At 45.8% G+C, this 14,922-nt stretch overlaps 1 protein-coding gene across 1 annotated transcript in view; it reads right to left on the bottom strand.

Annotated features, from left to right (window-relative positions):
* Nsun4 (NOP2/Sun RNA methyltransferase 4) overlaps positions 1–10,044 on the bottom strand; it is a 19,954-nt gene extending 9,910 nt beyond the window's left edge. The window contains exons 1-2 of the mRNA XM_028786147.1: positions 9,904–10,044; positions 4,865–5,199 (exon numbers count right to left, since the gene is read on the bottom strand). Coding sequence (XP_028641980.1) covers positions 4,865–5,199; positions 9,904–9,996 — 428 coding nt within the window. The 5' untranslated portion in view covers positions 9,997–10,044. The remainder of the gene's footprint in view (positions 1–4,864; positions 5,200–9,903) is intronic.
* Between the last annotated feature and the right edge of the window lie 4,878 nt (positions 10,045–14,922).

Raw genomic sequence — 14,922 nt, 5'->3', positions numbered from 1 at the left:
GTATCCACAGTACCCATTCACTCATCTATACGGTATCCACAGTACCCATTCATTCATCTATACGGTATCCACAGTACCCATTCATTCATTCATCTATACGGTATCCACAGTACCCATTCATTCATCTATATGGTATCTACTACTCATTCATTCATCCATACAGTATCCATAGTAATTCTTTTAAAAAACAAAATCAAAACAAAACAAAACAAAACAAAACAAAAAAAAAAAAGGGCAGTGGTGGCACAGGCCTTTAATCCCAGCACTACTTGGGAGGCAGAGGCAGGTGGGTTTCTGAGTTCGAGGCCAGCCTGGTCTACAGAGTGAGTTCCAGGACAGCCAGAGATACATAAAGAAACCCTGTCTCAAAAAGCCAAACCAAACCAAACAAAACAAAACAAAAGAAATCAAGGTCTCAGGTATCCCAGGCTGGGCTCAAGCTTTGAATAAAGCTGAGAGTGACGCTGAAGTTCAGATCCTCCTGCTCCACTGACAAATTGTGGAATTACAGGTTTGTGCCACCACACCTGGCTTATGCAATGTGGGCTAAACTTAGGGTTCTGTGCATGCTCGGTAAACATTCTACCAATGAAGCTACATCCCCATTTCGGAGTGACCCTTTTGAGAACAAATCAATTTACTCCAAACTAGCCCTCCTAGCCACCTTGCTATTCATTCCATGCCCATTCCTCAGGCCTTTCAATTCCTATGCTTTTTGTCGTAACACTTTTCTTTTAACTATCCCTGATGTGCCTCCTTACTTCTGTCAGGCACTGCCTCAAAGTGATCTCTTCAGAGCCACTGGCAGTCCCTATCTAGCCTGTCTAAAATAACAGCCTCTCTTTTTTATCACCCTCTATCTCCAGCTACACTATTTTTCTTCAAAGCACTTGTTCCTCACTTTAAGTGTGTGTGTGTGTGCCAGGCGGTGGTGGCGCACACCTTTAATCCCAGCATTTGGGAGGCAGAGGCAGGTGGATTTCTGAGTTCGAGGCCAGCCTGGTCTACAGAGTGAGTTCCAGGACAGCTAGGGCTACACAGAGAAACCCTGTCTCAAAAAAACCGAAAAAAAAAAAAAGGAATTAATGAGAAGGGGGCTGGAGAGATGGCTCAGAGATTAAGAGCACTGGCTGCTTTTCCAGAGGTCCTGAGTTCAATTCCCAGCAACAGCATGGTGGCTCACAATTATCTGTAATGGGATTTGGTGCCCTCTTCTGGCCTGCAGGCATACAAACATTCAGGCAGAATACTGTATATATAATAAATCTTTTTTTAAAAAATTAGTAAGAAGGACTGGAGATGGCTCAGCAGTCAAAGGCACCCAAGTTAAACACCTAGCACACACATGAAGGCTCACAAATGTCTTTAATTCTAGGGAATCTGACACCCTCTTCAGTCATGCGCACATATGGGGCATATACTACACTCACATATAAAAATAAAAAATAACCTGGCGGTGGTGGTGTGTGCCTTTAATCTCAGCACTTGGGAAGTACAGGCAGGCAGATCTCTAAGTTCTGTGGCCAGCCTGGTCTACAGATGAGTTCCAGGACACCCAGGGCTACACAAAGAAACCCTGGAGGGTGAGGTGGGGTGGGAAGAAAGAAGAAAAAAATCAGAAACTGTGACTAACTCCCCTATTACACTAACTCTTCCTCATTTGGGGACAGGGAGGTGGCTCAGTGATTAGGAGTGTGCGCTGCTCTTCTAGAGGACCCAAGTGCAGTTCTTAGCACCCATATCAGGTGGCTCACACCTGATATAAGGGTACCAGAGCTAAGGGGTCTGACACCTCTGGCTTCCGCTGGCACCCACACATATGTGGCATCTACTCACACAGACACATACATATGCACATGATTAAAAATAAAATAAATCTTTAAACAAATAAATAAAAATATTTAAAAAGTAATAGTGGGGGCATGCCTGCATTCTCGGTGGTACAATGCCTGTCTAGTATGGATGAGGCCTTAGGTATAATCCCTAGTTGCAAGAAGAAAATAAAAAGCCTAAGACTGGGGTTGAAAGGCAAGACCAACACAAAAAGCCTTACACTCTATATTAAGGATTTTGGACTACAACCTACAGGAAGCTATCAAAAGTTTTTTTAAGGAAAAAGTTTTGGCTTTAAGAGAGCTAGGTGATGGTGGGGTGGTCAACTGCACACAAACTGTCCCAGGACTTCCTGACTCCTGGGCTTGTCTGTCACTGAGGACAGTTGGTGGCAAGCAGCCATTCCCCCTCCTAAGATGGAGTTCAACATGGACAGCCTTGGGACAGACTCAAGGATGCAGAAACCCTAACAGGACAATGACCCTGGGAGAAGGGTATAATAAGACATGGCACAGCACATTGCTAGTCAGCCACAATCCCCAGGCCCCAAGTATAGCACCTTAATTCACAAAGAGGCTCAGGCTTCCGTAGGACAGTTTCAAGTCAAACTACATGTGGATTTTCTGTACATAATGTCTCACAAAGAAATATTAACAAAAGTGTTCAGGGCCAGAATAATGACTCTGAGACAATTATATTTATAAACACCTTAGCCATATGCTTTGGCTGTTCTCTGACTGGCTCTTAAGTTAATCATCCTGTCATTTTATTCCAAGTGTTGCCATGTGGCTGGTTAACTCTGCTCAATTCTAACTAGTCAGTCCTCCTTCATGTCCTGGGGCAAATCTCCCACACCTGGCTCCATCCCAGAATCCTTTGCCCTTTGCCTACCAGATGTCCCACCTTCTATTCTACCCTTTCCTATAGACCATAGGTCCATACAATACACAAGATAGTCTCTCTACAAAAGAAGACAGAGAAACATGAGAAAGTCAAACCACACAGAACTGCAAACATGAGCCAACAGCCTTTAAAAGCCACCCTCATCCAGTCTCTATCTGTCCTCCTTAAACTGTTTGGTTCATTTTTGGGAATCTGCTAAAAGCCACTGTAGACCAGGCTGGCCTCAGAACTCAGAAATCCACCTGCCTCTGCCTTCCAAGTGCTGGAATTAAAGGCGTGCGCCACCACTGCCCAGCAAAAGCCACAGTTATTAAAAATTTTTTAAAAAGTACACAAAATGTCACAGATATTATCAGGTTATTCCTAAATTCACCAAGCTCCTTGAGCTGCTCAAAGTAAGACCCCTTTGATTTCACAGGAAGCCCGATGGGAGAAGGGGTTCCTTTGATTTCATAAGAAGCCCGATGGGAGAAGAGCTGTTCCTAAGAGATTTTGGTGAAGGACAAAGCATCTAGAAATCTGCCATATTGCTCATGTCTCTTCCTGAGAAGGAACCCCTGTAATGGGTGCCTCAAACAACTGAGGAGGCCACGTGGTTTTTACTCCATGGCTCTGCCAATGCTAAGGCCTCAGGACTAATTGACAAGCCTCACCCAATCTATCCAGATAGATTTAGTTACAGACAGTAACTAAAATGATCTTAAGTGAAACCAATGAAAATACTGAGGGTCTTTTTCTTTTTTAATTCTTTGAGACCAGCTCTCACATGCAGCTAAGTATCATTTTAAACTTCTGGTCGTCTTGCCTCTACCTCCCAAGTGCTGTGATCAGAGGTGCACCTTGCTGTGAGACGGATCATTGATGAATGTTGTATGTATGCCAAATTTCACTGCCACCTTGCCAAAATCATAGAAGACAGTTAAATCTGCATCCCACAGCTGGACTTTGTGGGCCTCAAACCCACCTCATTTCTAATTGTGTGACTTTCAGCAAATGACTTCTCTATACCTAGGCTTTTTCATCTGAAATAAAGGTTCTATAGTAGCCTAATAGTAGAAGGCTTGCCTAACATGTCAACCACTAGGTTCCAATACTCAGCAGAAGAAAATGTCTCTGCTATCATAGATAAGACTTTTTAGTTTTGTGTTATTTTGGGTTAGTAATGACCTCAGGCTCTCAGGCTCCTTAACTTCCTGCCCTACAGCTGTGTGTGTGTGCGCGCACGTGTGTGTGTGTGTGTGTGTGTGTGTGTGTGTGTGTGTGTGTGTGTGTGTGTGTGTGTGTGTTTGTAGCCCATTCCAGCCTCAAGCCCACCATTCAAGTACTGGTATCATAGGCTTGTACTGCCATACCCAGCTTCCTATTCTCAAGGCATAAAGCACAATTTAGCACTTGACTGTACAGTCTTTTCCCACTAAACTTCATACCCATAAGTAGCACCTCTGGAAGAGACAAAGTTCTGTTTTCTTCAGGTCTGTCACTAACTTGTACTCCCAGGCAATCCCTATTTCCTATCAAAGTCCACTTCCTCTCCTCCTCCCTTCACAGGTGCCTGACAGGGCAAATGGGAAGGGGACACATCTTCACTGGGAAGGATGCAGTGAGCTGCTCATGTGAAAGGTAGATGTTGCCGGGCGGTGGTGGTGCACGCCTTTAATCCCAGCATTTGGGAGGCAGAGGCAGGTGGATTTCTGAGTTCGAGAGTTCAAGGCTAGCCTGGTCTACAGAGTGAGTTCCAGTTCCAGGACAGCCAGGGCTACACAGAGAAACCCTGTCTCAAAAAAACAAAAAAAAAAACCCAAAAACAAAAACAACAACAAAAAGAAAGGTAGATGTTTTCTACAGAATGCAGAACAGGTTCCAAGTGCAGGTTCTGGGGTTCAAACTTCCTGGGACTAAATAATCAAAAGCAAGTAACTTCCTTAACTTGTCTGTACCTCAAATATAAAAGAAAACAGATGTTATTTCCATCAGGGTATTGACAAAAGAGACAGGACATACACAACACTTAGGTCTACACACATACTGGAGACACCCATTAATACTGATTTGTATTAGAGGGCAGGAGCTAAGCTCTTCAGGCCCACTTGCAGTGGACTTAGGATGACCTCAGGGTTCCAGCCCCTACCTGGCAGGAGGAAAGCGGCTGACGTCCCCTCTGGAAAAAGTGAAGCATCGAAGGTTTGGGCTGCAGTCCAGGGATGGAGTTGGAGAGAGGCCACTCTCAGGCTCCAGGTTCTGGTGAGAGAAGGCTTCACTGACGAAGTCCTTGGCACTCAGCTGCTCCAGCTTAGCATTCACATCATCCCAAGCAGCAAAATTATTGACCAATGCACCATACTTCTGCTCTGAGAGAAGACTAACACGGATTGATGGCCAAAGATCCCCAAATTGTACACTGTAGGTCATGTCAAAATTCTGCAGAGCAAGCCGACTGGCAGTGAATTGTGGTTCTGTGGTAGCCTAAGAGAGAAAGAGCAGGTGTATTGATTGCTCCAGTCTTGACTCTACCTCTTATCATCTGACTTTACTGCAGTTTCTGTTGCTGTGATGAAACGTCGTCATGACCAAGGCAGCTTGAGAAGGAGAGGATTTATTTCAGCCTATACTTCCAGGTGACACTCTATCACTGAGAGAAGCCAAGGCAGGAATTCAAATAGGGCAGGAACTGCAGGACTTGACACAGAGCCCAGAGAGGGCTGCTGCTTACTGGTTTGCTTACTCATGTCTTGCTCAGCCTGCTTTCCTATAGAACCCAGAACCACCAGTCCAAGGATGGCACCACCTACAATGGACTGGGCCCTCCTCCATCAATCACTAATTAAGAAATGCCTTACAGCTGGATCTTATGGAGGCAAATTATCAATTAAGGTTCCCTCATTTCACATAACTCTATGTAACTTGTTTCAAACTGACACAAAACTAACCACCATATCTACCAATGCCTCAGAACCCCAAGGCAAATTCAAATCCACTCAGTGCTCCCTCCTATCTTTGCATCTTGCTTCTGCCTACCAGAGAAACTGGGAGAGAGTGAAGTTAGCCTTGATATCACAGATTGGAAGGGACATATACCTCTCACAGTAACTCTAAGGGTCACCAAAAAAGAGAGTCAATGCTAGGCATAGTGGTGTACACTTGTATTGCAGTACTCAGCAGGAGGATCTAGAGTTCAAAGCTAACCTTGGGGCTTCAAAAGCAAATTCAAAGCCAGGGTGAATTACTCATCAGAAGTCTCTTATCGAGGCCGGGCAGTGGTGGCACATGCCTTTAATCCCAGCACTTGGGAGGCAGAGGCAGATGGATTTCTGAGTTTGAGGCCAGCCTGGTCTACAGAGTGAGTTCCAGGACAGCCAGGGCTACACAGAGAAACCCTGTCTCGAAAAAACAAAAAAACAAACAAACAAAAAGTCTCTTATCAAGATGGATGAATGGGGAAAGGTTTTTGCCACTAAGCTTGACTACTTGTGCTTGATCTTTGAGACCCACAGGGCAGAAACAAAGAACTGATTCTCCTACTTACTGTCTTACCACCCGAGGTGTACCACAGCACATACACGCACGCATGCACATAACTATACCCACACCAATAAAAGAATCTCATTTTAAAAAGTCTCCTATAATCCTACCGCTCCGGAGGTGGAAAGGAGGGTCATTCTTGGTTACATAGAGTTCAAAACAAATTGGGATACATGTGTGTTCGGTGTGTGACAGTGCTTGCCTAGCACAAGCAATGGCCTAGATTTATACCTAGCACTGCAAAGGTGATTGGGGGACTTACATAACCCAAGGGAGAACTCTTGAAGAAACTGTGAAGGCCCTGGGGAAACTTGAGGCTTAAAGCTTTTTTTGAGAGATGGTTTCTCTGCATAGACCTAGCTGTCCTGGAACTTGATTTATAGACCAGGCTGGCCTCAAACTACAGAGATCCACCTGCCTCTACTTCCCGATTGCTGGGATTAAAGGCATGCACCACCATGCCTGACACTTTTATTCTTTACAATCCTGTTTTCAAAAACTTGTTATTATTTACTCGCTTATGAGAGAGGTATATGGCAGTGATGCTCACTAGGATACAAATAATTCTACCTTTCACATCTGATAAAGCAATGAGTCACTCACCTAAGATAATGCAGTGAATGGACAACGTAATGCACAGAATCATAGAGCTGAGATGTTTTATACTTCCCAAACCCCAGGAAGGCAGAATAAAGACAGTTCACAGAATCTTAAGGTAGGAATTAAAGCAGAAACTTCTAGGACAACTGCTATGGGCTAGCGGTAAAGGACCTGAGTCAGATTAAAAAAGAACTGAAGACTTTAGACAAGGAGTCCACAAGTTGGTCCTCATTGCAACAACTAAGACACTACTGATGGCAGTCTTGTTAATGCAACTTCTGCCCTAGTCTGGGTTTTTGTTCTGGTCAGAACATGTGTTCTGGTCATTATTTCTTCTTACTGTGGGGACTCTTGATCTGTCCCATACTTTTCCTATGCTGGGGACTCTTGCTCTGGCTCTCAATTATACCATCTGGAAGACTCTTGTTTTGATTCCGACTTCTCTTATGGTGATTGACACTCATGTGGGTGCTCTCACTCTGGTCTTGAGTACTGCTTCGGGGAGGACTACTGCTCCGGCTCCGACTTCTGCTCTGAAAGGTACCCCTTCTTAGGGGACTCTTGCTTCGATTACCAAGGGAGCTGCTCTTGTTCTGGCTCTGACTTTTGTTTTGGTGGTTACTCTGGCCATCACTACTTTGGTAGTCACTACAAACAATAGTTGAACTGGCAGAAGTACTACAGGTGGAAGGGGTCTGGGATGGAGGCAAAGAACAGCTGTAGGGAATCTGGGAGGGATTGTTCGGTGGGCCTGGAGAGGTCACAGCATAGGTATGAACGCCACAGGGAATAGTAGTAGGGCAAAACCGAGCTCGAGGGACAACAGGTAAACATCGGGGGTCAAAGGGTGTTCTCAGAGGGATAAAAGAATAGATATGAGTGGAACAAGGAGGTGCCACAGGCTTGCTAAGGGGCGGTGGTGGACCCCTGGGAGCAGAATAAGTGCCACAGGGGAGAACCACAGGCTGATTATAAGGGAGATGAACAGACTGATTTAGGGGACTAGAGAGTGGGGATAATTGGGAGGTGGGGGGAACCACAGAATACGTATGAGTATTACAGGGGGAAACTGGAGGTGGTCCGTGGGGACTGCTCTTAGGATATCTACTGGGCAAGGCAGGATTACAAGGCAAGGTATGGGAACAAGAAGTAGGAGCAACAGTTTTGAGGACAGGAGTCTCTAGGGGAAGTTCTTTTGGGCCGGAATTTGAAGTAGATGTGATGGACGGCTCCATAAGTGGACTAGAGAGGCCAGCGGGCTGGGAGGGAGGCTGAGGACAGGTGTTGGTCTTATGGGATTTAGGATGGTTAGGAGGAGTGTGGTGGGGTGTGTTGACTAGGGAGCGACACTTGTAGGGAGTTCGTCGTGATTCCGAGGATTTGGGGGACTTCATTTTAGGGGGAGCTGGGGTAGGGAGATGGGGTTCTTTATAACCTCTGGGTGACTGAGGTGGAGCTAAACACTGGTTGTCCAGGGGAGACGGGAAATACAGGGAAGGACACTGAGGAAGAGGTGGTTCTGTGGGGCAGGAGGGACCAGAAATTACAGTACCTGGAGTTAGTAAGAGGTAAGAGTTCCCCCCAGGCTCCCACAGAAAGGACCCTAAGCAGGGCTTCTGGAGAGCCTGAGGCAGGGATGAGCTAGGAGAACCAGCACTCTCGGGTGGTAGGTTGATAACACAGTAAGGACTCCTAGGGGCAGATATCTGGGAATCTGGGCATAAATGAGAATAATGAATACAGCCCTCTTGGGGTGAGATGGGAGGGCCAGACATGCCTGCCTGAGAAGGAAGTGGAGGACCACAGCCATTTTTCCCAAGAGATACATCAAGCTGCGGTTTAAGCTCACAAGAGTCTGGAGGCATAGGGTGGTCATTGTAAGGGTTGCCAGAGGGTGGGGAAGATGCTGAGGAAAGGGGAGGATCATTGTAACTTCTTCCAGAGGACCAAGGGGACATCATGGGCCCAGGTTCCAAACCTCGGTGAGAAATGGATGCAGAGGTTGGAGGTCTAGTTTCCACAGACCGGTGAGCAAGGGGAGGTGAAATTGCAATGCCAGCTCTCAGAGGCCGATGGGTAAGAAGAGGTGAAATTATGGAGTAATTTCTCTGGGACCCTGGCATAAGGGGAGTGGAAATCACAGGCCCTGTCTCCAAGGTTATATGAGTAAGTTGAGGGGAAGTTACTGGGCTGGCTCTAGGGGGCTGATGAATGAGAGGTGGGGAAGACACGTAACAACGCGGACTTGGAGGACATGAACGCTGAGATTCTGGGGAGCCAATAAAGTTGCAATAAAGGTTCCGCTGATGAGGAGAGGGTGACCCTTGAAGGCTGAGTCGGTCAAAACAAGGACTTGGAGGAGATGAACCACCTGGCTCTTGGCTGTACAGCCTTCCTATGAGTGGAGAAAAGGGTTCAAAAGAACACCTCTCCGGTGGGGGTGGGGAGGAGAGTACTGGAGGAGGAGGGGGTGGGGTGGGGATCCGTCGCGGTAAGCAAGGAGATGAAATAGTGAGGCAAGAGAAAGGTTCTCTAGAGTAAGGGGGGTTGCTGAATCTGTTGCCTGCATTTGGAGAAAGGCCAGCAGTACAGGAAAGGTGGTCGCTGAATTCTTTCCCAGACGCCACAGGCACCTCGACAGTAAGAAGAGGGGTGAATCCTTTCCTGCAGGATGACGGAGACTCAGGAGGGAAAGAGTAGTTGTTAGGACAGTCTGCTTGAGGTGAAGTTGCAGGGGCTGAAATTTTAAGGAGGAAAGGAGGGGAAGAGGTCATGGGACTGGAGGGGAAGGGAAAGAGGGAGGAAGGAAAAGGAAAAAGAAGGGTGGGAAGGGCAAGATAAAGGTAAGCAAGAAAAAATAACATGAGGCGATGTGACGTCACCGAACGAAAGCTCAGACGGTGACTTAACAGAGAGGGGCGGAGTCAGGGGCAGGCAGAGGTGTGACAAGAGCTCCAAGAAGCTTACAGTCCCTGGAGTGGATGTCCCGAATGCAACCGTGAGAAGACGCAAGAGCTGGATAAGTTTCCCTCTAGTGTCAGACCTTACCCATTTCTTCTTATATCGATGTCTCCGCGGGACAGGAGTGAAATCCACGAGCTTCAGCAGCTTCTGAACGCCTCTTAATACGGGCGCAGCCATGTCAGCTAACAACGCTGATAACTCCGACTGGAAACAGCAGCTGCGCTCTCGCGGGTTCCGGGGGAGGATTGAGAGCTGCTTAGAACAGCGGCAAAGGGGGAGGGGCGAGACTTGCCGCGCCCCCAGGGCTCCGCCAGCCTCCACACCCCGCCCACCAGAGAGCACAGGGCGCACCCGAAGCTGTGGCTGTGCAAGAGCTTCTAAAGAGGCTCCTAGAAGGTGCAGGAAAGGCCTACTGGGCTCAAACTGCATGGAGAAAGATGCCGAGGTAGAACGAAATTAGACCAGACTATAGACAGAAGCGAAATTGCAAGGAAGCCATAGAAACTTCAGTTTAAAGATCTGCCTTTTAGACAGTCCTTTTGAAGACTCGGTACCTAATTTTGTGTTCAGAGACTTTCAAATTGACTCCACCACTCAGGATCCAAGAAGAGAAAGGGGTGATCACTATTTTTATAAATGATCGCCTAGCTGAGCAGAGTGGCGTATGTCTTTATTCAAGCAAGCACTTGAAAGGCAGAAGCGGGTGGATCTCTGTGAGTTCCAGACCAAACCAGGTTTTCACAGCTACAGGATAGACAGCAAGAGCTCCTAGTGAGAGAGACAGAGTTGATCTAGGTAGGAATAAGAAAAGGAAGATGAGAAAGATGATGGTTTGGATCAGTGTACTGGCAGTGAGAACAGAGAGGCTTTCAATAATTGTTAAAATTGTAGGACGAGCCGGGCGGTCGTGGCGCACGCCTTTAATCCCAGCACTTGGGAGGCAGAGGCAGGCAGATTTCTGAGTTCGAGAGTTCGAGGCCAGCCTGGTCTACAGAGTGAGTCCAGAACAGCCAGGGCTACACAGAGAAACCCTGTCTCGAAAAACCAAACCAAAAAAAAAAAAAAATTATAGGACGCATCGGCCTTATCTAAAGTAGCATAGGACAGCACACAGTGTGTGATATCCTATGTGAGACTCTGGGTTCAATCCCCAACAGTCCCTCCCAAGTTTTTGTATTTTTTTTTTTTAAATAAAATATTGCTGGGTATGGCTGGTGGGGAACACCTGTAATCCTGGCAGTTAGCAAGTGGAGTTAAGAGAGTTGGAGGCAAGCCAGACCACAGGAGACTTAGTCTCAGAAAAACCAAAGACAAATGAATATATATTATATCTCAAGTTTTAGCAGCTTTTCTGTAACCCTACTTTTACTTTTATTCTTATAATGTATTGCTCCCCAGCATATATTATAGTCTAAGTCATAATTTTTAAAACATTAAAATATGCCAAACAGATCTCTAGAACTTGTGGGCCAGCCAACTTTTTGGAATTGGTGAGCTCCAGATTCAGTGAGACCATCCAAAGATACGTGGTGTTGACCTGCAGTTGCCCCGCATACACCATAAGCACATATGCATGAACATATACAAACATGCCACACACTTTTTTTTCTTTTCCTTTTGCTTTTTGAGACAAGATGTCACTACATAGCTATGGCTGGCCTATAACCCTCTATATAGAGCAGCTAGCCTGGAAATTATACCTTCCTGCCTCCATCTCCCAAGTCCTTGGATTAAAGATGTGTGCCCAAAATGTAACTCATACAAATATAAAATGAGTACCTGCCAAAAATTGTATTCATCATCCAAGCCACATACATATGTCATTATCTTTTTTTATTTTTATTTTCATTTTATTTTTTTGGTTTTTTCGAGACAGGGTTTCTCTGTGTAGCCCTGGCTGTCCTGGAACTCACTCTGTAGACCAGGCTGGCCTCGAACCCAGAAATCTGCCTGCCTCTGCCTCCCAAGTGCTGGGATTAAAGGCGTGTGCCACCACCGCCCGGCAATATGTCATTATCTTAAAAGATAAAAATAATACCTTTTTAAACAAGATTTATTTATTGTATGTGAGTACTCAATACACTGTCACTTTCTTCAGACACACCAAAAGAGGGCGTCAGATCCTGTTACAGATGGTTGTGAGCCTCCATGTAGTTGCTGGGCATTGAACTCATAACCTCTGAAAGAGCAGCCAGTGCTCTTAACCACTGAGCCATCTCTCCAACCCAAATAATGAAAACAAAATAAGACTTAAACAAGTGAGAATTAGAGTTTCAAAATTTCAGTGAGTCAAATGATGCCATCATGGCTCATGTCCTTTTGTTTTGTTTCTTGTTAGATTTATTCACTTTACATCCCAATTGCTGCTCCCCTTACTGATCGCCCCCTCCCACAATGCTTCCCCATTTCCTCTTCTCCTCCTAAAGGGTGGAGCCCCCCCCCCCCCGGGTATCCCCCTATCCTCCCATCAAGTCTGCATGGCAAGGCATATCCTCTCACACTGAGGCCAGACAAGGCAGCCCAGCTGGAAGAACATATCCCACAGACAGGCAACAGCTTTGGGGATAGCCCCTGCTCCAGTTGTTTGGGACCCACATGAAGGCAGAGCTGCATATCTTCTATGGGGAGCCCTAGGTTCAGCCCATGAATGTTCTTTGGTTTATGGTTCAGTCTCTGAGAGCCCCAAGGGTCCAGGTTAGTTGACTCTGTTGGTCTTCCTGTAGAGTTCCTATCCTCTATGCGGCCAGAGGCTCATATCTTTAATCCTAGCACTCCTGGAGTCTGTTAGGTGGATCTGAGTTAGAGACCACCCTGTCCTGCATAGAGTTCAAGGCCAGCTAGGGATATATAATGAAATTCATTCTCTTTCTCTCTCCCCCCACCTCTCTCTCTTTCTCTCTCTCTCTTTCTCTGTTAATATAATCAGAGGAATGTAGTGAGAATTTTGGTTTCTTTGAAAAACACAGAAATATGGGAATATATTCTTATTTTAATCCCAAGTGTGGGATATGAGGCTGCTTCAGATTGTCCACAGAAGCTGACTATGATTTGCCTTGTGCTATAGCAGGGGTGTGATTTTGCCAGCAGAAGCATGGTGGGTTGTTAGTTGGTTGCTGGTTAAGTAATCGTCCACAAAGAAGAAGAAAGCCACCATGTGGTTGCTGGGAATTGAACTCAGGACCTCTGGAAGAGCAATCAATGCTCTTAACCACTGAGCCATCTCTCCAGCCCCTGCAATGGCCTTTTCTACTATATGGAAATGAACTCTGCCAAGGACCATTCTCAGCTTGGAGAGGGGGTCTGAGAAAAGGATGTCTGGGAGTGGCAAAAACACACAACTCAAAAGTCAAATCATGAGTCCAAGCTGACAACCTGTGTTCTGCTGGAAACAGCTTTCCAGCTTGCTTTTTCTCTATTCTGCTTTTTCTGAAGCTCTCCAGGCATCTCTTACTCTAGACAGATTTCTCTTGCTATTTTCTGTTCAAGACAGTTCTCCAAGCAGTTCTCTCTTGCTGTTCTACAAAAGTCTCTGGATAGCTCAGCTCTTACAGATCATAAGCCCAGTCTTTTATTTTACACATCAATCCAGTCATTCACTCCAGGCTCCCTTTTGATTACCCCATGAATCAGCATCCTGTGACCCAGCTCATTGATTCTTAGGAGACAGCAAGCACATTTTTTTTTTAAATTTTATGTATGTAAGTACACTGTAGCTGTCTTTAGACACATCAGAAGAGGAGGGCATCAAATCCCATTCCAGGTGGTTGTGAGTCACCATGTGGTTGCTGGGATTTGAACTCAGGAATTCAGAAAGAGCCATCAGTGCTCTTAGTTGCTGAGCCATATCTCTTACCCCAAGCACATTTTTTTTTTAACACTGCAAAAGAATTCAGAGATCTGCTTTCCTCTGCTAAGCACACTCCATAAAATAGTTGGGTGAGACCCAACCCTGAAATTGCCATTTCTATCATACCTGGGCTAGGACAAGTTGCATACCAAGCTGGACTTTTAACTCAGGAATCTGCCTGCTTTTGTATCTTTCTGACAAGCTGACTCATTAATGCAGCTGCCTTTGTTCCTTTAGATTTGTGAAGACTCTCAAATAATTCATATTGAATCCTTATTTTTGGAGAAATTATGTACTTTTGAACCATGTTTTTAGAGTTCTTTCCCACAGCCTTAGGCTGTCCTGAAGGCAGCATTTACTATTTTGCTGAGATGTTGGCCACACCTTCACCTCCCAGACACCTACTGCCTCTGGTTAACAGAGAGGACATTCCTTGAAAGATGAATGTAAAATATGTACGTTATTATACAAACAAGTCTTACACCCATAGCAGCCCTAGACACTTGTGGAGGCCCACACCTGCTGGCCCAGGGGCAGGAACTGTGTCATTCTGTCCCTACCAAGGCCATGCCAGACCTGGCATAAATCCATCTTTACTGGTCAGAATTCATTAGCACTACCACAGATAAGTATAATTACACTACCATCAGCTTTGTACAAGCTCACTTCAGTTCCTACAAAGACAGCAGATATGAGCTGGAGAGATTCAGTGGTTAAGACTTGTTACAGGCTGGAGAGATAGCTCAGTGGTTAAGAGCACTGACTGCTCTTCCAGAGGTCCTGAGTTCAATTCCCAGCAACCACTTGGTGGCTCACAACCATCTGCAATGGGGTCTGATGCTCTCTTCTGTTGTGTCTGAAGAGAACAATGATAAATATATAAAATTAAAAAAAAAAAAAAGAGTACTTGTGTAAGGACCCCCAAAGAGGACCCCCAACTCAAGTCCTGATCAGCGCACACCCAAGGAGACACGAGAGACTGACTTGATGCAAATGGCAAAAGGCAGTTTACTAACGAGGACCCTCGGATTGAAACTCATCCCACGCAGGGGAAGGAATTTCGATCAAGACCCCAGGAAGTTTAGAACTTTTATAGGGGGAGGCACAAGGGGGAAGGGAAAAGCGGGAAATTCTGGCGCGGTTACATATAATTGGATATTTCAAACATCAGCACTTTGCGTAAACAATCATTTTGACAGGCTGGATGGCCCACTATTTTTGACCATGAAGCCTCAGACCTTCTAGGATAAACACCA

The sequence above is a fragment of the Grammomys surdaster genome, unplaced genomic scaffold (genome assembly GCF_004785775.1).
Source record: "Grammomys surdaster isolate TR1022 unplaced genomic scaffold, NIH_TR_1.0 100, whole genome shotgun sequence".
Lineage (NCBI taxonomy): Eukaryota > Metazoa > Chordata > Mammalia > Rodentia > Muridae > Grammomys > Grammomys surdaster.
The sequence above is the reverse complement of the archived record's forward strand: the minus strand, read 5'-3'. Positions and strand labels throughout refer to the sequence as shown.